At 39.0% G+C, this 25,007-nt stretch overlaps 1 protein-coding gene across 3 annotated transcripts in view; it reads left to right on the forward strand.

Annotated features, from left to right (window-relative positions):
- The first annotated feature begins 1,586 nt into the window (after positions 1 to 1,586).
- The window catches only part of lancl2 (LanC lantibiotic synthetase component C-like 2 (bacterial)), a 43,830-nt gene continuing 20,409 nt past the window's right edge, over positions 1,587 to 25,007 (forward strand). For 2 of the 3 annotated variants that reach the window (XM_088919153.1, XM_088919154.1), the window contains exons 1-4: positions 1,587 to 1,806; positions 15,340 to 15,457; positions 19,840 to 20,047; positions 20,384 to 20,531. In XM_088919153.1, the coding sequence (XP_088775279.1) occupies positions 1,639 to 1,806; positions 15,340 to 15,457; positions 19,840 to 20,047; positions 20,384 to 20,531 (642 nt within the window). In that variant the 5' untranslated portion in view covers positions 1,587 to 1,638. The remainder of the gene's footprint in view (positions 1,807 to 15,339; positions 15,458 to 19,839; positions 20,048 to 20,383; positions 20,532 to 25,007) is intronic. The other variant, XM_088919155.1, reaches the window with a different exon arrangement.

A 25,007-nucleotide genomic window follows, 5' to 3' on the forward strand; every position in this document is an offset into this window, starting at 1 on the left:
CCAAATCGGGTCTTTTTGTCAAATAAAGTAATTAAAGCAATTTTGGAGATTATCTTCCTTTTATATCCAAATGTGTACAACAAAGCAGCATATCGCAAGCAAGACCATTCCTCCGTAGCCATGACTTAAATTTTGGCAAGATCGCTGAAAGATGGAGCTGAGCTTAATGTCGCTCTGGTGACAACAGCTCCCCTTCTGTAAGCTACTGTAGCCAGAGGGAAAGCTCACGTTAAGAAATAAAGATTTATGTTTTGTTCTACTGTCTCACTCAGACAGTTTTATTTTGCTCGGGTTTAAAATGATTTAATCTTCAATTATGAAGTGACGAGTCGTTTAGATTGTGCTCTGTTTTGGGGGAGCTTGAATGGGAATGAGAATAATGAAATGAATGGGCTCTGCGGGGAAGGGAGACCTGTGAGCTGCAAATGCTGGTCTCTACGGAGGTTTTATCTGTTAATCGCTGCGTTTGAAAGACAAGAAAGGATTTTACTATGGTTCTCCATTTGGCCAGCACTGGTGAGCGTGCCTTGCAGTTTCTTTCCTTTTTTTAAAAATTTATATTCAGTTATGTTGCTAATAATGGGAGGCTGTGGTCTCTTCATTTGGGATATTGTCTTACTGCAGTTGTTAACACGAGACGTTTTGTAGACTACTTCAGATCTCTGAATACGATATATTGCTATTTTTTAAATGTATTGTTAAAACTGTAAATACGTTTTTGTTTCCCCATCTGACCCACTCTTTATAACGAATGCTCATGGTAATATTTTTGTACATTTTTAATATACATGATTTAAAATACCTGAGCATTTTAATGTATTCTGTAGTATGTGCCAGGTTTTGTTGAATCCTGCACAGTCAGAATATTGCAATCATTTTGCTTAATATACAGGGCCTTCACTAGGTAGTCCTTTCAATAATTAAACACTGAAACTCTTAAAAATATATAGCAGATGAAATGTAAAAGATGTCTACTTTTTCATCCTGCACGTCTATGTGATTTTAAAGAACACACCCCTGTACCGTTTTTCTTTTTTAAAAATTATTTTTAATTGATTTCTTAAACGTCGCTTGTTTTGAAAAAGCAAACTGGGGGCAATATCATATGCCAACTTTTATGTTTTTTTTTAAGTTTTCATATTCTGAGAATCTGAGTTGTGAACGTCCTTGACGGGTTTCTAAAACAAAGCGTGTTTAAAACGATTAGATTTTACAGGCAAAACAAAATGTAAAATCGATCAGTTCTGTGCAATACAAATTGTCACATTATAAAATAAAAAATAAATTTATGAAAACTATTAGAGCTTAAATCTAAAGACGGAAAACAGACTTTTGGTTTTATTTTGCTGGTTACGGCTGTCAAAACAGCTACTAAAAAAGGGCAATTTCAATATTCTCTTTTCCTTGGCTTTTATGTTGGACAACTAGACCCCTCCCCCGCCTTCCAGCACTGTATTGCCGTACAGTTATTGACCATCTCTTGTCTGTGTTGCATTGAAAAGCATAATCCCTGCCCGTCCTGCATGTATCCAGCTCGACTTTGAGAATTTGAAAACGCGTTTTCTTTTCTGCGCTCCCAGGCTGCGCGCTGTAACCCGAAGTGCTCCACTGTTTTGTCCGTGGCGAGCTGCCGTGGCAATGGGAGACAGTATGTCGAAAAGACTGAAGCTGGTGGCAGGTGCGGAGGCAGAGATGGAGGAACGCGCTTTCGCAAACCCTTACCCGGACTGGGATCAGGGAGTCTTCGCATCCGGCACCGCGGGAGCGGACAGTGAGTGCAATGAGCACTTTGATGCTAGCGGGAAGGTAAGCAGTTACTTATCTTGTTTTAAAAACCACCTGATGTCATCCGTCGATACAGAGTTGTAACCTAAAGCGGCATGCATAGTGTCAATAAGTAATGTATTTTCAGTAAACCGAAGTTCTTCAGTTGCTTTTGCAAGTGAGTTGCACTTTTTGAACACTACGTCTGTGGAAGCACGACTTTTATTTACACACTTTAATGCGACGTGCGGTACATCACACTGAAAAGCATTTAATACTAAACACACGGCAGATGACTAACGGTTGAAAATACTACTATAAACTACGTCTAAATTTACAATAGACATGTAACCATAATCCACCCTGTTGTATGTCATGCAATAACTGTCATAGATTTATGATCCCCATTTTGCTATATAACGCGGACGTACGTCTGGCACAGTAATCTGTCTTTGCTGTTAGTATTATGAGTTATAAGGTTAAATTATAACGCCTCGATATCGTCTACATAACTGTCAGCTTGAGTTTCTTTGCCACTCTTCTTTCTGTTACCACTATGTATTTTATTTAATAGAAAAAATTAAGGTTAGCATATTCTGTCGCTTAGCTGCACAGACATGATGTGTAAATTAAGCAATTCCCATCCGTTCTAGCTAAATCAAGTAGTTTAATACTAGGTCTCCTTAACTACGCTGACTAGAAACACAGTAAACTTAGAGCAATGATCTCTGCCAAGTTAAGTGTAGTATGACAAGCATTAATTACTTGTAATTAAGATTAAGAGTCGGAAATCCCTTTCTGACCAGGTATAGCACCTGACAGGCCTACTATTCAAACTGCTGTGCAATAGCGGTACATCCTAGGACATCTATAAGGGTTAGCTACTAAGTAGTGGATTTGTAAGTAATTTGTGTCACAGATAAGAATTATTCCTGCCGTGTACATGACTACGCCACCTTATAAAGGGTACTGGGCCCTTACTTCCTTGCCACAGGTTCTTTTCATCTCCCAGAATCTCAAGTGCATGCACAGACCAGAGAGTTATTCTTCTCTTCACAGGCTTAATATGACCACTAGTACAATACACAAATCACATGTCACCACTTACTCATTGACATATCCAAAACCCCAGTTACCAGAAAAGACATATCCCAGAAGAAATATCCCCCAGCATTCTTCTCCGAACCCAGCTCTGGTCAGTGACCCGGTGAGCCTCTTTACACCACAGCAAAGAGACAGTGACAGTCCAGGTATCCCCCTCTGTCCCTGGAGTGCAGTTTTGGGTGGAGGGGGAGAAAGCAATGTTGGGGTCTTCCTCTGCTGCTCCTGGTCCCTGGCATCTGAGTCCTTTCCTGGGTCCACCTGTCGCGATCTGACCCACAAAACGTCCTTTTTCCAGAGGTCTCCTTTCTGTCCTGTTGGGGCTTTTTATGCCTTCTAGACACAAGTTTTAAGTGCTCCTTCAAGAAGTGTCTGTCCAAACATGGTGCACTGCTCTAACTCTTCCTGTTCTCAGGCCTCCCTTTCAACCACAGGTCCAGTCAAACCTGTTTCCAGCCCCACATATTACCCATGAATGGTGTGGCAATTGCTTAGTGCTTTCAGTGAGTTAAGAGTGCCATCGATCAGGGCAGGAGACACAGTCAACACTGAGATGTTACTGGCCCTTCAGGGCACTTCACATCCATACAATCATCAGCTCCTGGTGTCCAACACTCATCTTTTCCACTCTGTGACATATGCTTTAAATGTCATAGGCTGACATGAATTTTTAAACCAATCCCTCTTCCACATTTACAATTACAGTCAGTGTTGTGCTTGTGAACACCTCAGTCCTGTTAGAGTTTGTTTTAAACACTGGATTCCTGGGACATTCTTGGGATGATCCTCAGGAAGAAATGAAGTAATAGAAGTATTTGGGCTTAAGACTGAAATTAAAAGATGCTTCATTCTTTTGGCACTGTTAAGCGTAGGTGCTTTGCAGTTTGGGTAGAATTTCCAATATTGAGTCTTTTATTGGCCCTCAGAAGTTATCATCTGTGGATGTTATTCTGATGGGTGTTACCAAAGGAAAATCAGGAGTTTCAGGACATTGTGGTGATGGGTTGTTTCAAGTTGTATGCTTTAATCTGTCTGAACTAATGCACTATCTTGGTATTCTGTTAGGCTTGTCTGTGCTGTAAAACCTAGTTGTAATGTGACACCTTTTTATTAAATCTGGAGCGCATTTCTGTGTACACATCGACCTAAAAAGATCACAGTTCCCAGAAGTATGTGATGTGTTTAATATCCCGCAGGCTGATCAATCTGTAGATATACAGTTTTATGCAAAAGTTTGGGCACCCCTGGCCAAATTACATGTTTTGTTGTACAGTTACTATTTATTAGCTAAATTTAACAGATTGAAAAAAATAAAACAGTAAATGTGGCATTTGCAAGAGTGGATCCACTAGTGTTATTTTTTTGTCTCAGAACTTAATTGACTCATTAGGCCTTAATCTAAGTCAGGTGATGACAATTCCAGAGCTTCATAAATTATCTGACTCTTCGAACCTCTTAGGGTGTTGTGCTTACACTCAACAACCATGGGCTCCTCTAAGCAGAAAATAAAGATAATTGACTCTTACAAAGCAGGGGAAGGCTATTAAAAGATATCTAAACGCTTCCTGCTTGCAATTTCCACTGTCATAAATGTCATTAGGAAATGGAAGTTAAGGGGAACTGTTGAAGTCAAGACAAGATCTGGAAAACCAAGAAAAATCTCCAATAGAACTGCTCATAGACTGGTCAGGAATGCAAAGCAAAACCCCAATATCACTGCAAAGGACCTGCAGGAAGGTTTAGCTGGCACAGCAGTAGTGGTGCACTGGTCCACTGTGGTGTGTAGCTTGCTTGCACAAACATGCTCTACATGGAAGAGTCATCAGAAGGAAATCTTACCCGCGATCTCATCACAAAAGTCAACGTCTGAAGTGTGCAACACAACACTTAGATAAGCTAGAGGCGTTTTGGAATCAAGTGCTGTGGTCTGAGGTACAAAGGTACATTTGGAGAAAAAAAAGGGAGAAGCATTTAAAGAAAAGAACACCTTGCCAACTGTTAAGCATGGCGGTGGATCTGTTATGCTTTGGGGTTGTGTGGCAGCTAGTGGCTCAGGAAATTATTGTGAGGGTAGAGGGAAGAATGGATTCTACTAAGTATCAACAAATCCTGGAAGCTAATGTCCCACAGTCAGTGAAGAAAAGGAAGGTGAAAAGAGGTTAGATATTACAAGAAGACAATGATCCAAAACATATCTCAAAATCAACCATGAAATGAAAGATTAAGGTTTTGGAATGGCCTTCACAGTCCCTAGACTTGAATATTATTGAAAATCTGTGGATAGATCTCAAACATGCAGTTCATGCAAGACGACCTAACTAGAAGCGTTCTGCAAGGAAGAGTGGGAAAAACTTCCTAAAGCAAGAATAGAAAGACTGTCAGCTGCTTACGAGAAACATTTGGAGGCTGTGATTTCTGCCAAAGGGGGTGTTACTAAGTACTGACTGATAGGATGCCCAAACATTTGCACATGCCACATTTACTGTTTTATTTTTTTCAATCTGATAAATTCAGCAAATAAATAGTAACTGTGCTTTAAAATTTGCAGAAATATGTCAAGTTTTAGTTTGTTTGCTGCAGAGGTTGTGTTCACTTCTTTTCACTTAGAAAATCAGCAAAACATGTAATTTGGCCAGGGGTGCCCAAACGTTTGCATACAGTACATCTGTAATTGTTTTCATAACTATTTTTATAATATTAGCATGATTTGCTGGACGTCATACATTACTCCATGCCTTTCTTTGACTGCCTGTGGCCACCTGCATAAGAGACCATCAATTAAATTACATCTTACTTTTCCTCGCTGTGTTCCTGGAATTTAAAGTGTTGCACAGAGGAAATATCCTGAAAAATATACTTTCAAAACCTAGTTAAGAAAATAAGTGTGCACATTAAAACTTGGGTTGTTTAGGTACTTCAGGTGTTCTGTAGGCCCAGGGCCAGCTTCTCAGTATATCTCTGATGTACTGTAGTTGTTGTGCTATTTTGTAGGTACTTATCTGTGGAATTTCTGCTTTCTGACAATTTTATTAAATATAATTCAATGAATGTTTCCAATTTCTGAAAATTCAGGAATAACCATTTTTACTGTGACTGTTTTATGTAAGGAAATGGAAAACTATAGGCTTTTCCTCTGTGGCAGCACTGTAGGATAAAATTTGTTCTTGGAATCTCATGACCTATGCCAGTCTCTTCTCTCCTTCATATGAAACACAGGGTAGCATAGGAAAACGTATGAAATATGTATTTGTGACGTTTGGGAACTTGTTTTGCACTGTTATGCTGCTGGCTGAAACAGAGCAGCGCACTGTTGGATATTCAGGGCACTCTTTACAAGTGATTTGTACTTGAAGCCCATTAATAAACATGCAGAGACCTTTGCTGAGGACAGAAGCTGTCTAATGGTATTACACGGTCTTAGAGTTAAAGGCTAAATGAACAGATTGTATACACAGTAACTCCGGATCTAGTAAACCCTTGCACTACTCAGTCTGCCTCTTTAGGTATATTTGTATTTTACTTTCATTTTGGAATGTCAAACCTGAATAAAATAAGGTCACTTTATTGGCCATTTACAATTTCGTGCATTAAGAATTTGTCTTTTCGCATATCCCAGCTGGCTCGTCTCGAGATACACAGGCACACAGACGGGAAGAGAGAAGCGTGGGGTCAGAGCGCAGGGTCAATTATTTATACGGTGCCTCTGGAGCAGCTGGGGTTAAGGGCCTTGCTCAGGGGCCCAATCGAGTAGGATTCCTCTGCTGGCCGCGGGATTTAAACCGGCAACCTTCCAGCCACAGGTACAGATCCTTAGCGACAGAGCCACCGCACCGCCCAGTGGAGTGAATGGAGCTGATGTTAAACCCTTGATCATTAATTGTTCTGCAGTGATTTATTTTAATCATTGTGTACAGACTGGATCTTCAGATAATTAACAAGTTCTGAAGTGCACATAATCTTTTTCTATCCTGCATAATACAGTACCTTCTTAGATGTTACATAAGATGTAAATACTTTTTAGAAATCATTTGTGCTAATTGTTTCAAAAGGCATAACATACACAAATGTTTATGACAGTGATATGAAATGCACAGAACAGACATGAAAATAAGTTTAATATTTTAACAATTTTTCAAAAATGAATTTATGAATGATCATTACTAATACTAAAATGTTTATTCAAATTTTATGTCAATCATTAATAAATTATGCTTAGGGTTTGGGCTAGACTGCAAACTTACAAATATGTTACGGCTTTTGAAAGAATGATATATATATATACTGTATATCTTTATAACCATATTATAATATGTTATGTTGCTTCTAAGTAGTTTCTAAGAAGGTTAAACAGGCTTACTGTACCCATATTCCTAATTCAGAGGAGGCCGCCCACCTCTGCATCTTGGAGTTGAACTTGACTCTTTAGGTTCTTATATCTTCACATGTATTGCTGAATAAGTTCAGGTATTGTAATTTTCTATGCTTGTGAAAAAGTGGCACCTAGATACCTCATGATTTATTTGACAGGTCTCCACCAAGCTGGAAAGTGAATCTGCTTACTGAACTTTAAACAATGAACTTCATTGACACATTCTGGAGTACCAGTTCTGACCTGGAAAACTGCCTGGCTAGTGATGCAGCAATTCTTCTGTCCTTCTGTCAGGCTCAAGCCTGAGACTTGGAGCAAATGCCAAGGCCCCTAATAGGAGATGCACCCAGCAGGATCTGCTAGGATTAGTGCAGTGCAAGCCCTGTCAGCATAGGCCAGGCTTAATGTGTGCACTGTGACCTCTCCCAAGGACTCACGCTGAGGATGTACAGTATATGCATCTGTCCTTAGAAAGTTTTGTTATAGTAAACTTGATCCTTTATTATTGTGTAAACTTGTAGTTGTGTGCATCTTGTATTAGTTTTAAAAAATAAAAGCATATTGTGTTTTTCAAGAATCATTCTTTACCAGTTGTTGATGGCTTTAAATTAAAATTGAGAGCACAAGGGAGCTTAACTGTGTTCCAGGGAGTCAGTTGGCTGTTAGGACTTGTAGGAAGCAGTCAAAGTGGAGTGGGGGGTACACAGGGTTGACTGTATTCTGTGCTTTACTCTTCAATAGTTTACTTTTGTTTCTGTATTTTAATAAACTGCACTTTTCATTTCTTGAGTAATCAATCCTTCGTTGCCTGCAGTGGGGTTTTAGGTTCCAATCATCCTTCGAATATCGTCAAGATTCCTGAAGCGACCTGCCTTCTGTAAGTCTGGTGAGATGATGGAATGGCAGAGACTATTGTAGCGGCGAGGCTTAATAATAAGGCAGAATTAAGTGTTTCTGAGCTTCCCAAATGAGGCCCCATTTCTCTGTTCATCTCTGTGGTGCAGCCACAGAGAGACCATTAGTGCAGGGTGATTTAAGGTCCTAGGACAGCTCCCAAAGGGGGATGCACTTAGCTAAGTCTGGCTGTCATGATCAATGGTCATCCATTGGCGCCTATCTGTCTAGGGAGTGCCAGTTGGACATCTGGACTGCATTACTAAGTGTCAGGAGTAAGTGACTCATATCTCACCTTGATCAACCAATCAGGGACTGGTAGGGCCGAGTAACCCACGTGGGACTCTGATGCCCATGGAACTTTCAGCCAATCAACGAGCTGAAGTTCCTCCAGGTAAAAACAGGCAACACAGAGATTCAGATTCAGTAAGATTCTGGAGAGGATTCTGTGGACTGTTCTAAAGGGAATTCAAAGGAGAATTCCAGGGCAGGACGGCCCAGGAGCAGAAGGCTCCCAAGGGCAGGACATTCTCGCAGCGCGCCTCCTGACCATCCTGAGACTCAGCCCGGACAACCACGGAACGGCCAGTGTGTCCGAGTGCCAGAACTTTCCTTTGTTCTAAGAGTCTAGAGCGGAGGATGCCAGAGAGTAACCAGAGGATCCACCCGAGGTTAGCAACAGCAGCAGGCCTCGTGAACAGGTCGGAACTGTGGACAGCTGAATCACTATTCAGAACTAGCGCTTCATCAGGAACGAACCGGTCCTCTTCCTGACTTGCTGGGACCCACAGTCATCTTTTCTCCTGTGCACAAACTTTGCTAGTTAAAGCCAACACTAACTAGCCGGTCAGTGAGCATCTGCAGCGCACCGTCGCAAGCCGAACAGCACAGCCTGGCACACAGCCAGAGAGCGTGGATTGGACAGCAACAGCCTGCAACTGTTTCTTTGTGCCCGCAGGAGATCTGAATCCCCAGAAATTGGATGAGTATTCAACTTCAATGCATTACAGCTCGAGAATTCAATTGTTATCCCAACCAGTTGATATCAATTTAATTCCTAAGAGTTATGTACTTGTTTTGAGTATCTAATGTAGAAGTTATAACCAAGTTCATTTACGAAACGGTCTAAATGAATGATATACTGAACGTATGTCCTCTTGATATGTGTAACTCTTCGTAACTGATTGAATATATACCTTTTGTATTCTGATAACCCTCACGATAAGATCTGTTAGGTTTACATGCATATTCTATGTATTAATAAATGTATCCTCGTGTATTAGTACCTGTGTGTGTGCGTTGTTTGAGTTATGTCGCATGGTTGGATTCTAAAGCCATCAAAAGAATCAACTTTGTGATTTACTGCTACAATTAGTAATTGTCTCAGTAAATGCCCAAACCCTACAGAACTGGTGCCTTCAGAGAGCCACTACATTTACATTTTGGCCGGCTATGATTACATATTTGGCGTCCCTGAACGGCTATGAAACACTACACTATCATTACCTTATTCTCTCACTGTGCATTCTTGATAAAGGATGTGCAGTCTGCCAACCCCAGATTGAAGTAGGAAATACTTCATTTTCCCCTTGTTTATTCTGCTGTCAGATGCTCTTTTTTCCTCTTTAAGGACAACCAAGCAGAGGAGAGCCACGTCAGAGAAAAAATGTGTGTTTTATACCAATCCTGCAGGATAATAATAATAATAATTGCTCACACTTATATAGTGCTTTTCTGGGCACTCCACTCAAAGCGCTTTACAGCTAATGGGGACTCCCCTCCACCACCACCAATGTGCAGCATCCACCTGGATGATGCGACGGCAGCCATAGTGCACCAGTACGCTCACCACACATCAGCTATCAGTGGGGAGGAGAGCAGAGTAAAGAAGCCAATTCATAGATGGGGATTATTAGGAGGCCACGATTGGTAAGGGCCGATGGGAAATTTGGCCTACACCCCTACTCTTTTCAAGAAACGCCCTGGGATTTTTAATGACCACAGGGAGTCAGGACCTCTGTTTTACGTCTCATCCGAAGGACGGTGCCTGTTTACAATATAATGTTCACATCACTATACTGGGGCATTAGGACCCACATGGACCGCAGGGTGAGCACCCCTTGCTGGCCCCACTAACACCTCTTCCAGCAGCAACCTTAGTTTTTCCCAAGAGGTCTCCCACCCAGGTACTGACAAGACTCACACCTGCTTAGCTTCAATGGGCTGCCAGTTGTGAGTTGCAGAGTGATATGGCTGCTGGTTAAAACCTTTTCATAGCTAACATATAAACGTGCTTTTCTGAGATTAGAATCACTTAGTTTAATTATTTGCAATTACTAGGCCATAATTTTAATATGTTGGAAACATACATACCAGAGAAAATAATGTCTTTTTTAGCCAACTACAGCACAGAATATTTACTGCAATGATGATCTTCCCTGGTCCTGGAGAGCCATGATCCAGGAGGTCTTAATAGGGCACCTGTCATCATTGTATAAAGCCTGGGAGAATGTGTGAGTTTGGTATCAAAGTAGTATGTTTCTTGAAATTGTATCTGAGTTTTTGTAATACTTGAGCCCCACTGCATTTGTCCTACATTTTTATAAATTTACTAACACTTGGACAGATTTGTTATTCAGCAAAAGAATGAAATCTGACTAAAAACACAACAGAAGTTTTTTTTATTATCTCATACAGTATTGTATAATTTGGTGCACACTCCATTCTCTTTATAATTTAGAAGTGCATCTGTCTGATGTGTAGAACAAATGTTTTCCAATTTGGGAGAGTGCTACATACTGTATGATGAAGGTCTCTCGAGCTTGGTGTCCTAGTGAGATCACATTTTGGTCTATGCATATTTCTGTACCTATTAAGTGCAAACTGACATCAGATACATCTGGGAGCATTTTTGCAAATGTTTGCTCTTTTTCTCTCATGCACCGATAGTCAACTGATGTAGAGAGACAGAACAGCTCAGCTGTCTATCTTGTATGGTCTCAGATCTCTAGTGGTGGTTACATTTTTGAGAATTATAGTGTTTTCCTGAAGCTAAAAAGCTTGGGAACTAGTACATCAGTGCATCAGATATAAAAGAAAAACTGCATCCTCTGCCCTGTGTTGAGAGTTTTTCTCCCCTCTGTGTAATTTTCATAAAACAGAAGGGCATGTCTACATTTATCCGAACTCGGTCTTCTCTGGCATCAGATGCAGTGTGAGAGAAAAATGCTTAGTCCTTTCCAAGTAATTTCAAATTGCTTATGTCTTTAAATAGTCATTTTGCATTTTTTATGGCTCCCGAATACTTCATTTTTGCAGGTGGTGATGTTTCAGGGGAGATAGAATGATTATAAAAATGCTTACATTGCGGTACTGTTTGCTGTGGAAGAGACGGTTTGATTAATGCCCTGTGATTCAATACAAATCATTGCTTTTGCCTAGGGGAAAAGAGCTTAAAGTGGCTGGGGCATCCAGATGTCACCCAGAATCTTTAGGCCTTCAGTGATTTCTTACTCTGGAAATGTGACTGCTGCAGCATGATTCAATATAAATCCCAGGGTTGAAGTTGCTGTTCTTTCTGTGGTGTTCACTGCTGTGTGTATTTGGTTGGAATGAAAGGTCTTCTGTACATAGTCTGCTTGACTATGTGGAAGATCACTTGTAAAAGGACAGGATTATTTACTGCGGTATACGTTAGACAACGAATGGGGGCTTTAGTAAGCCTATAGTTGTACTGTATGCAGGTCTCAGAAAATGATAACTTTAAAGGTATTGTCTTGTCAGAGCTATATGGTAAATGTTTTTACTTATATTTATGATGTAGTGGTTATTTTTCTTGTTTTTGTCTGAGAGACTAAACTTTGATTTATGTAATTTTCATTTGCCTAGACCCATTCTTTCCCATTCCCTTTCAAACACTGAAGGACCTGTTTGATAGGGTTTAATAGCAGCTCACCTATAAAACTTTCTCCTTCATTTGTTTTGTCCTTTACAAATAGGAAGGAACTCTTGGACAATTCAGTTGTCTGAATGGAGGTCTTTAATGTTCATTGTTTTTCCTGTGAATTATCAACCAGGTCATTTCTCGTATTGAATTAAGCTCAAATTTGTTTTTCCTCATAATGTTTCCTTTGCCTAATTTAATCTATTTGATTATATTCTCTAGAAAGAAACATTCAGGTACTGTTTGATGATTAATGAAGTTCGATTATATTTCAACAGCAATCTTTCCTATTGTAAACAATTAATGGTAGCACTCAAGCACTTTGTGTGTTCATGGTCAGATTTGTAGGGATTGAGAAAACCTATACCTAAACCTTTTGTATTGTACCGAAGTTAATATTCTGTTTGAAAGGAAGCAAAATCGTTAGTATGGTATCTCATGTGCGCCATGAAATCATCTTGCTGAATGTAGAGAGTCATGTGAAAATACTGATAATGATTGCCTAGGCCAACATTGCTGGTTCTAATTACATTTAGAATAATGCATCCTTGTTTCATAAGACAGGCTGTGTGTTTTTCTGGTACTGTTTTACTGTATATTTGGTTTTGTCTAGCAGACTGGTATCGTTTGGCTTCTACTACCATACTTACATACAGTATGTAAATGTTAAATAATATAGATTTCAGTTATCCTTGGCTCCGAAACTGTATATGAGTCTACAGGACATTTATACTGTAGTTCCAGTAACATTGATTCCCCCCTCTTAACAAGGTCTACTAACACAATATTCCCAACATATTTTCTTCTGGGCATAAGTGTTTTCTGAACATGACCTTCACCTTTATTATTCCATTTATAAAATTGTTGAAAGTGTCTAAAATGCTCAAATTATATTTCATTTGACGATTAGAAATAGTTACAATTATCATGTAGGTGGTTTTTGGCAAATTTGTTCAACATTATTATTATTATTATTATTATTATTATTATTATTATTATTATTATTATAACAACAATTCCTTACACATATAAAGCTCTTTTCTGAGTACTTCACTCAAAGCTCTTTACAGGTAATGGGGACTCCCCTCCACTACAAACTGCGTGTAGCCCCCACTTGCATGATTTGACTCCAGAACACTCACCACACATCAGCTATCAGTGGGGAGAAGTACAGAGTAATGAAGCCAATTCATATTTGGGAATTATTAGGAGGCCTTTATTAATAAATTCCAGAGGGAGGTTTGGCCAGAACACCATGGATAACACTTCTTTTTGAGAAACACCCTGGGATTTTTAATGACCACAGAGAGTCAGGACCTCGGTTTTGTCTCATCCAAGGGACGACAGCTTTTTACAGTATAGTGTCCTGGTCAGTATACTGGGGCATTAGGACCCACAACCTTAGCTTTCCCTTTGCTCACACCTGCTTGGCTTCAGTGGGTTGCCAGTTGTGAGCTGCAGGTGATATAGGTGCTGGCAGTATATTTTTGTGATTCATCCTTGTAACCAAGCCATGAATAGTTAATTGATCAAAGGTTCAGTTGAAAAAAGTTAGAGGTATTTGCTTTTACAAATTGGGTGATTAACATGTTCCATACTACCACAACACTTAGCGTAAGGAAGTTCCTCCTGTTTTCACTTTTAAACGCACTTCTACATAGTTTCCACTTTTGTCCTTAGGTCTGTGTTTCGCTGTTTATTCGGAAGAGGTCTGTGCCTTGACTTTGTCAGTACCTTTGCAGATTATGATCACTTCTCAGTCTTCTGTGTTCAAGTCTGAAAAGGTTAAGTTCTTTGTACCTGTCACATTCCTTTAAGTCCCAGAGTGCAACTGGGGAAAAAAATCTTAATAGCACCAGTTATTTTATCTTTGAGATTAAGCAGTGTTTGGGAGATGGTATTTCACAAACCCTGCTGGACTGCATTCCTTTGGGACCAAACTAACCATCGGCTGCTTGCATATGTCTAAAGGTCATAGTGGAAGGGCTGGCTAGTATAATGGCATCTGTCATCTGTTACATTGTGGTGTGCTCCATGTTTTTATCTCATCCTTCTGTAAAAGAGACGTACGCTATTTTCCAGCAGTTCGGAGCACATATATAGGAGACATTATGTTTATATCCCGATGACTCTCTCTTTTGGTATTTGAGAAGCAATCAATTCTAATCTTTTTCTGCACCCAAACTTATTTGCCTTTTCTCTTGTGGGCAGGGAGTGTTAGAGATGTCTCATTCATCATTTACTATGAGTGCTGTCTCTAAAGTGCTCCAGTGAGAATCAAGCTGAAGAAAAAAAGACAATGTTTTTTTTTTAATAAAAATTATTTGCTTTCGTATAGAATGGGTGCCCTCATTTAAAAACAGAAGCTTTATAAAGCGCATTTGATCCGTGTGCGTCACCTGGTTGATGTGCTGAAAGGCTCTGTTGCTGTTTAATGCAGTTCTTTTCATTGTGCCCTGCAAACTTAACAACATGGCTCAGCCTTCGCCACACCATGCGTCTCATTTGCACTGCATGTGACGTGTGCAGCCTCACAAGACAATTGGGTTTTTTATGGAGCAGACAAAGGACCATCTGACTGATCTGGAGAGCTGTTGTCTCCCTTTCTTGTAAAAGTAAACAAGATCGTCCCCTGTCTCCTTAATTGGCTTTTTCATGTTACAGCTGCCAGTCAGCGTTGAACCCATTTATTTTAAAAGCTGCTTGCTGTGGAAAGAAGACAAATCCATCCTTATATTTGTAAAAAAAAACAGGAGAAAAAGAATAATGGCTTAAAGGCAAAGTAGAAAAATAAAGATGTTGATGATTAATAAAGGAAAAGTTTTGTCTCGGGGAAAATGTATTACTGGTTTTGTTACTTGGTCTTTTTTTTAAAGGCTGTGAAATTAGATAATTCATGTTTTGTTGGTATCCATGAAGATATTAATGAAGGAAGAATGCCTGTGAAGGGGTTACCATGTTCAGCTGGTACAGATGCTCATCTGGAGTGCAGACATTGCTGACTGGAGTTTTAGGCTGTGTCGTGAGTTGGAGTTTAGGCTGTGTCGTGAGTTGACTGTGATTACCCAGGCAGCAGTAAATGATTTGTGCATTCTTATTGCACAAATCAAAGTATAAAGCTTGAGTTTCACCCTGTGCTATAGCAGCTTGATTTTCCTGAAGATAATCTCTACATTTATTTCAATAACTGTTGTTTTGCCTGAACCTGTACATTGGTATACTTTACAGGACTTATCATATACCTGTTGACAAGGCTTTCTCTGCACAGGTCAGTGCCACCTTTCAGAAGAAAGTCCAGAGCAAGATTACAGACCTCCTGCTGCAGATGGAGGAGGGCCTAAAGACAGCTGACCCGCATGACTTCTCCACTTATACTGGCTGGACAGGTGAGCAGGTACATGAGAGGTCTGCAGGACGTGTGTTGAGCTGGGAAAATCTCTAGCTTGAAGTAGGTAGGCTGGAAACCACAGCCTGATTTGTATCTGGTGCTCAGAAAGTGGTCAGCACAGCACACACCCTCCAGTGCATAAGTTCTAAGATTATGAAAACATTACCTTGTTTTAATAATAGAAAGAAAGTTGTAGATTTTTTTTCTTGGTCTGTATACTTTTGTTGCCCCTGCATCTTTGGATGTGTGGCTTATGGATATGCAGCTGCCGTTATCATGGGTCAAGCTTCTTACTAGCCAGTCATAGTCCAAGGTACTGTACATACTGTTTGTGTGCACTGTGTTGCCGGTGTCATCTACACTCTAGCACGGATTCCACATCTGTCTCCTTCACTGTTACAACCCAGGAGGGTTTGGTCTGATTACTGGGATTTGTTCAAACTGTGCTTTAAATGACCTTTTCTTAAACTCAAACCGGACTTGCTCTGCTGATCAGTAAATGATTAAAAAAGTTTAATTAAGCTTAATTGAATCCCTGACTGTTGCTGAGCTGAAAGCAATTGAAATGTAGTTATGAACTTCATTTTGTCCGGGGTTGAAGACCTCAAATGATCTTAACAAAATCATGTCAATTTTCCATATGATTGAAAATACTGAGGGCAGCATGATGGCACAGTGGTTAGCATTGCTTTGCAGTGCCCGGTTCAATTTGTGAGTTGCTGTCTGTGTGGAGTTTGTATGTTCTCCACATGTTTGCATGGGTTTCCTCCTTCCTCTGGATGCTCTCGTTTCCTGAGCATGTGAGCGTGTGCATGTCTTTATATATATATGTGCTCTGCGTTGGTTTGGTGTCCCATCAAGGGTGTATCCTGCCTTGCACCTGTTGGTTCTAGGATAGGCTCTCTGTCCCCTGTGACACTGTATTGGATCAAGTGTTTAGAAAATGAATGGATAGAACATACTGAACACTTTTTTGGTTTTGGAAAACCCTGTTTTGTGAATTAGAAGTGCTGCTTGTCATACAGGCGTCTGTATTGACTGAGTCTAAATTTTTGTCTTTGTCCTATGTTATAAAAATGAACTATGTGGTTCTCTCTATTAGGGGGTAAATAAAGCTGCAACAATGCCCTTGACTGCTGATATATCACTAAGTGCCAGTTCTGAAGCCCTTTCAAATGTCATTGCTGTTCTCACAGATTTTAGTATGATGTCCATGATACATTTCAGAAAAAGAACCATGTTATAAACTTTGCAATATTTTCTGTATTTCATAAATAGCTAATTTATATGTTTTCTGTTCCATTATACTGCAGTATTTCTTATGCTGAAAATAGAGGAAAAAAGCTTACTCTATTGTTCTTGTCCTTGAATCTCTTAACTTTGCCCTAAATGCACCATTTGTCTTGATAGCTGAGAATGAAAATGCATTCTGAAGCATCATATGCTGTATATTTGCAGTTCTTTCCTCTAGCTGGTCATAAAATAATGAAAAGGTTGATTAGTTAACATCTTTTGCTCTTGAAAAATGAAGGGGTTCTTATTGGAGCTGATGCAGCAGGTGGCAGGATCCTAGTCCACCTGCCTGTTTATTAGGTGCAGTGTGATGGTTCATTCCTCATATCCAGCCATGCTTTTCAATCCTCTACTCCAAGCCATCCAATGAGCCTGTGTTTCACTGTCGAAATTCTAATTTGTTCCCAAAACAGCTTCCCCTTTCCTTTATTTTTTATATTTTTTGTTAATGAAATAGTATATGTTCAAAATTGATTCACAAATTTGTATATCTTGTGTTAAGTTGACATTGCAATTCCATCGACCTACAGTACTTCCAATGTGGAGGTATAGATGAGTGAGGTAAATACTGGTGTAAAATCACTTGGTAGAAATCTGCTTACCAAAAAAACAAATAGTTTACACAGGAATATTATATCATTTCCATTCAAATGTAAAATTAGGATTCAGAAGGAAAAAATGTTAGTCCAGGATAGCCAGTATTTACTAAAAATTTCTGACTGTAGTGCTATAGTTTTTCCATTCACAATGTCAATTCACTGTTCACATGTTTGGGGGCTCTTTAATAAGTCATTTTCTTGTGATTGCTTTCTTATTAGCAGTTAGAAGAAAGAACATTCAAATGTTATGTTTAGATTTGCTATATCTTATTAAGGGCTAAGTTCATGAATTGGCAAGCTTTCTGCATCTGGGCAGGGAGAGAATACATGTGAATAAATTGTTACCTGCTCTCTATACAATCCCAGCATTGTGAAGTGGTTCCTTTTCATTTGACTTGTACAGTATGTTGGGACAAATAAAAAATGGGATAAGTTCTTCCAGTAAAGTTTCCCCATGTTTGAAAGCTTGTAAAGCTGGGCTAAATTTGCATATATTTTTCTGCTAATCTGTAGAAAAATGGCTTTTTCTATTTTAATATATTTTGTTGATTTTCTTTTCATATCCTCAGCATTATTGTACAGCTTTGAAATTTCAATTACTGTACTGTTAAGGAGCAATAAAAATACAATTTCATTCTGTGGGTCATTACTTTAAGAATATTTGCATAATGCCAGATCTCAAGAAGTCTTATTTTTCCAATTTGTACTGATGTGATAATTCTTCAGAATTTCTCAGATGACCTTTCTTCATCATCGTGTACAATGTTATAATCCCTATTGTTGCCCAGCTCTTTAGTCATATATCATAATAGTTCAATAAACAGGTGGATGTAAATAGTGGAACTATGTTCACTGTATGTCTTATAAAATTCACCAGGAAAGCCATTCATTCCTGTAGCTCTGCTGAGTTTAAGGTTTGAAATAGTCTAAGAAATGTCCTCCTTGCTTATTGTCAATATATTGTTTTGCTTCATGTTTAGGGCAGGTAGGTTTAATGAGTTTAATAAAGAGCCCATGTGAGGTATATTTGGAATATCAGTCTGTGAATATAATTTTTTGCAATATCCATTTTATTCAATTTACTGGGTTTGTTAGTGGATCAAAAATTGTATGTTCTATATATCGTCTTGCTAGTATATTGATTTTTTTCTCAATCATAGTAGTTTCTCTTTTTTGTACTTTGACTATTTCTGTTCTAATCCTCAATAATGTCCTATGTATCTGATGAATATGTTTAAATGCTCTTATTCTATGTGGAGTAGTTTAAATAATTTTGGTTTGTTTCTTTTGGGTATAGGAGCAAATGGAAGCACTGCTTTAGCTGTATCCCATAATACTGTTGGGAACAGCTCTCCTATATACAGTAATTGTTTTAATTCCATTTGATTTTTTGAGAAGAATGTAATTTAAAACACCACAGTTCATTCTTCATAATGTGTTGTATTTCTTCAGGTTTAAAAGTAATATTAAATTAACCGATGCATTGTCAGATAAAGCAGTAGTTCCAATTTCAAGCTGTTTTTATTGTATTTATTGGAAGTAATGTGTTCTCCCATATGAATTATAAGAGGCAGAGAAATGTTTATGAAATGTTTAGAATCCCATCCTGTAGGGTGCATATAATATACATACATACAGGTCTTCCATAGATTTATACACTCCTTTGATTAATGGTCCTCAGAAGAGTCCAATTTGGGATTCAAATCTTCTCCGTATATTAGCATTGGACCTACTTCTTTGGCTGTTCAATCAAATATCTTTTGAAAATAAATTCCTGACATATCCCATTTGTGCACAGACATTAAGCAAGGTGACTATGTTCTTCTGTCTTCCCTTTACCTATGAAAAATATGCCTTTTTTGTTGTAGATCTCTGACAGAAATTCAAATTTGACAATAATTTACGTATCTGATCTTATGATCATTCTGATTCTTTTTATTCTTTACATTCTGATCTTATGGAAGGAATACTTTATCAAAACAAATCCGTTTGACCTTCACATATTCACTGCCTGAGGGGTAAGTCTCCTGGAAAAATACCACATGTGCCTTATTCCATTTAAACTGACATTTTCCTGACTCAGGCTAAGACAGTAAACCAGTCTAATTCATTTAAGCGTATGTCTAAATAGAGTTTGCTTGGAGTTCCAACACTGCTTAAAGTTCAGGAGGAGGTCGGACCCCAATATTGTCCAGTTTTACTTGTATATTTTATGTTACAATTCTAGTGCATATTTTTACTATGAGCTAGATAGGCCAAATGACTCTACTGACTTGCTCCTGAGTTCTTGTACCTAGGTTGAACTTACGATCAGGTTGACGGTCCCTCATCCAGGTGAGTTAAGCCTATAAAACAGTCTGACTCATTTTACTTCTTTTTCTATCACAATTAGAGAACTACAGTTTTACTGCTTAAAGCATTGCTCAGTACTCCAGTCTCTTGAACTTATGTTAGATATCTTCTTGTATCCTACCTCTCTCCTATACAGGCATAGCTCTTCTCTACCTGCAGCTGCACCGTGTGACCCAGGAGCAGTCCCATCTGCAGCGTGCCCTGGACTATGTGAAAAGAACCCTTCGCAACCTCAATGGCCGGAGGGTGACTTTCCTGTGTGGCGATGCTGGGCCACTCGCTGTGGGGGCAGTGGTGCACCACAAGCTGAAGAACGAGGCAGAGTCCAAGGAGTGCATCACTAAGTAGGCACTACACACTGAGTATTATTTTATTTTCACCACAAGGGAAAAGGGCTTGATAGTCAGGTTTACAACTGGTTGATTAAGCATGTCACAGTGAAATAAGCTCTAAAGCTCTAAAGGGTAGCAGTTTTAACTTATTGTGGTACTTTAGTAACAGCATTGTTCACTGAAGCCTTTGCAGCACCGATAAAGCTTTCGACCTTTGGTTACAAGCAATCTCTGCAGTCGTTTTTCGACAGTTGACTTAATGTGTTTGAAGTATAAATCTGATCAGTCCCCACTCTTGTGCGCTTTTCATTGACTGTTCCTGTGGCTCTTTGCTCTCCTGTTCTCCAGGCTGCTCCAGCTGCAGCGCAGTGTGGTCATCTCTGACTCGGACCTGCCTGACGAGCTGCTGTATGGCCGGTCAGGGTACCTGTATGCACTGATCTATGTCAACACTGAGATCGGGCCCGAGACTGTGCCTGCTTCCACCATCTCGGAGGTGAGAAAAATCCACAGAGGTTAATAACATACAAGGAATGATGCTCTTTATCAGAAACGTAGGCCCTTCATAAATGTGAACTTTAGCCCATATCCTAGCAACAATTTTTTTGTTCGCCAGAGGCCACCTCTTCTAATGAAAATAACCTGCCGTATTCCTGGTTTATAATTTATGAAAGGTGGGTATATCTAAGTTTCAGTGTCCTGTCCTGATGTGAAGTACCAAAAATCTGCCTAAACAAAAACTTCCTGTTTTCTAACTCATTTTGAAATTAAATTAGCACAAGCTTTTGCTTTTTGAAATCTGGTTCTAGTTATAGACAAGTGTACAAAAGGTAGCTGAAAATGAAAATATTCTTTGTGACGGAACTACTTGCTTTCACCTTGCTTCTGTGGTAATGATTGTGGAATTTAATAATATTTGAAGAGAGATGTTGCTATGCTTTGCATTCAGGCATGGAAGTTCCAGTCATTTTTAGGTAGTTCATTAGGGCTCACTTTGCTGTTGGCAGCATCCCTTCGCCAGACCTGGGAGCATAAGACTTGCAAACTTCCCTGGCCTGGGGAGTCTGACAGTGTCTTCAGACTCTTGCCTTGTACACTCTCTGAATTTTAACACTTAAAGCCAGGCTTTTATGAAGCAGACAATGTTAACATACTGATAGACATTGATTCTAGGCAAATTATGTAATTTTTGGAAAGATGCTGTATGGAATTAAAAAAAAATCAAACCATTTTGGAATGGCCACTATAGTTTTGTTTTTTAACCTTCTTGTTCTGTAGTGACTTGTAAAAGCTCCGTACTACCATCCAGACTGCATTTGTAATGTATGGTGAATGTAAAACAATTGTTATGGTAATAATTCTTAATTTAGCCCATTATTTCAAGATTAACTAGAGAAGCTAGGGGGTGAACTCTGGCGTGAACATCTGTGGTGGCAGAATCACTAACAAACCTCTATTTGACATGTCATCTGAAAGATGGAGCAGAAGGAGATTGAGTAACTCGCTCAGGGTGACAAACAGTGAGTCACTGGCAGAACCCAGTGGGGCTTGAAAAAGGAGCCTACTGGTGACAGCCTTAACCAGTGGAGCTAGGAGATAGCAGATCAGTTTGTCAGTGGTTTCAGGTATTAGGATGTTCTAAAATATATTAAAGGGGAGCTTTATCAGGAAAGGTATTTAAGGAGATTCAGAGAATTTAAAAGAGGTTATAATTTAGAGGATGCCATTAGACCTAAAAATTACATGAAAAGCATTTCTTGAAAGAAGTGATGCTTCAGCAAAATGACAGGATAGCTTGTTCCACAGCAGCAATATATATTTTTTTTTCATGTGATGATCAAATAGTACACAGTATTCTAAAGGAAGGCTTTTTGGTACATAGTACAATTTTAAAGTAGTCTTGACCAGTGTATGTTAGCTGTAGTCCTGTAGGGCCATAGTTTCAGTAATCAGTTTAAAAAATAAGGCATTTAGGTCAAGAATCATTAAACCCCCGAGAGCTGAAGGGTGTTGGTTTTTCTATTTCAAGTTACCTCTTATCTACCTCTTTACACAAATCATGTGTTATCCGATTGTTAATAAATTGAGGGTGACCCATAATACGTGCTGGATTCTGGGCTTGTATGATCAGGGTGACCTCCTTGGGCCCAGTCAGCTAGTGCCTATATGGTCAATTTAATCACTGAAAATTCCAAATTGTTTCTGTCTGCCTCTGAACCTGCTCTGGTTTTCCTGTAGCTTTTTCTCATTCAGAACAGAAAATGTAGCCTCTTCCATCTTGTAAAATGTGTTTATCTTGTCAGCCACGCTTGTGCTGTCTGTTCATGATGACTAATTGTAAACATAAGATGGAATCACTGGACTGAGCTTGATGTCCTACTTCTATGACAGCTGCAGGATTTAAAAAATAACATGCATGCAATAATTAATTGTCTGTAAATAAACCAGTTAGCATTAATTGCTTTGCTTATCCTCGGGAGATTCTTAATGAATAGTCTGTGAAGCTCATATTTTAACAAATATTTCATATAGATTGTCAGAAAAAAAAATTATACAGTTAGTATTTTCAAAATGACTGAAATTGACAATGTTTTGAAGTTCAGAAGGCTTGGCAAGGGCTAAAGCAATTTCTTGTTTAAGAGATTGGAAATGTCAGTGGTCATACAGCCCTGAACTGAAGTACTACTACTCAACCCTGATGCGCTCTGTTTTTCCTTATTTATGATAGTATGAATGGCTGATCCAGATACTAAGTATACAGTTGATAACAAATGTTGTCACTTACCTGGCTGAGGCTCAAGAGCATGTCCATTATAGATCCTTTTATCTGTGGTTTCCTGTCACCCAGGAACAAGGCTCGAATGAAACGCTGTTTGTTTTTTATGTAAAGTTAGAATACATGTTTAAAGTTGTCACTGGTACTTTACCAGTGGTGAATTTTTAAAGTACAGAAAGCCTAGAGAGAAACAAGCATGGGATATGAAAAAATTGTGAAAATGTGATGTGTTGTTACAGTTGTTCAAAGTAAACATGCATGTAATTGTCTCTTTGTTCACATTCATACAGTTTTTTACAGTATATGTCAACAGGTGCATAAATGTTCATTTGCAATTAGTTTCAAAATATGAGTTTGAATTCAGTGCAACAGCGATGTGTTCAGGAGGGTGCTGTCTGTGTGGAAATGTCCACTGTAAAAGAGACGGGTACCTAAATGAGCTTCAGCTGTACCATGCATACAGTAGATGCTTGTGTGAAGGTTTGGAAAGGTGTTTTTCTGACTGCTCCAAGCCACATCAAATATGCAGCAGATGACAAAGGACTCGTGCCTGAAATTTGAATACAGGCTGCTTATCTTGAAGGCAGGTACAGTTGCATGCAAAAGTTTGGGCACCCTTGGCCAAATTACATTTTTTGTTTATAAGTGAAAAGAATTTAGCACAACCTCTGCAGTGAACAAACTTACTTGACATATTTCTGCAAATTTTAATGCACAGTTACTATTTATTTGCTAAATTTAATAGATTGAAAAAAAGAAAACCATAAATGAGCTAGTAATCCACTAGTGTTATTTTTTTGTAAGGTCTCAGAACTTAATTGACTCGTTAGGCCTTAATCTAAGTCAGGTGATGACAATTCCAGAGCTTAATAAATTCTCTGACTCTTTGAACCTCTCAGGGTGTTGTGCTTACACTCAACAACCATGGGCTCCTCTAAGCAGCTGACTGAGGATCAGAAAATAATGATAATTGACTCTTACAAAGCAGGGGAAGCTATAAAAAGATATCTAAATACTTCCTGCTTGCAATTTCCACTGTCCGAAATATCATTAAGAAATGGAAGTTAAGGGGAACTGTTGAAGTCAAGACAAGATCTGTAAGACCAAGAAAAATCTCCGATAGAACTGCTTGTAGACTGGTCAGGAATGCAAAGCAAAAAACCCCAATATCACTGCAAAGGACCTGCAGGTTTAGCTGGCACAGGAGTAGTGGTGCACCGGTCCACTTGCACAAACATGATCTACATGGAAGAGTCATCAGAAGAAAACCTTACCTGCAATCTCATCACAAACGTCAATGTCTGAAGTATGCAACACAACACTTAGATAAGCCAGAGGCATTTTGGAATCAAGTGCTGGTGGTCTGATGAAGTAAAAATTGAGCTCTTTGGCTACGATCACCAAAGGTACGTTTGGGGAAAAAAAGGAGAAGCATTTGAAGAAAAGAACACCTTGCCAACTGTTAAGCATGGGGGTGGATCTATTATGCATTGGGGTTGTGTGGCAGCCAGTGGCACAGGAAATATTGTGCGGGTAGAGGGAAGAATGGATTCTACGAAGTTCAACAAATCCTGGAAGCTCATGTCCCACAGTCAGTGAAGAAACTGAAGCTGAAAAGAGGTTAGATATTACAACAATGCAATGATCCAAAACATCTCAAAATAAACTATGAACTGTTTCAAAAAAACGAAAGATTAAGGTTTTGGAATGGCCTTCACAGTCCCTAGACTTGAATATTATTGAAAATCTGTGGGGAGTTCTCAAACATGCAGTGCATGCAAAACAACCTAAGAATATTTCCGAACTAGAAGTGCTCTGCAAGGAAGAGTGGGGAAAAAATTCCTAAGGCAAGAATAGAAAGACTGTTAGCTTGCTACAAGAAACATTTGGAGGCTGTGATTTCCGCCAGAGGGGGTGTTACTAAGTACCGATACTAATACTGACCAAACTTTTGCACATGCTACATTTACTGTTTTATTTTTTTCAATATGTTAAATTCAGCAAATAGTAACTGGGCATACAAATTTGCAGAAATATGTCAAGTTTCAGTTTGTTTGCTTCAGAGGTTGTGTTTTCACTTAGAAAATCAACAAAACATAATTTGGCCGGGGGTGCCCAACCTTTTGGATACAACTGTATATAGTATTTAACTCAAAAGTATCCAATTTAATATTTTATTTCTAGATGGCTAAATGG

This window comes from Atractosteus spatula, chromosome 6, assembly GCF_055471065.1.
Source record: "Atractosteus spatula isolate fAtrSpa1 chromosome 6, fAtrSpa1.hap1, whole genome shotgun sequence".
NCBI lineage: Eukaryota > Metazoa > Chordata > Actinopteri > Semionotiformes > Lepisosteidae > Atractosteus > Atractosteus spatula.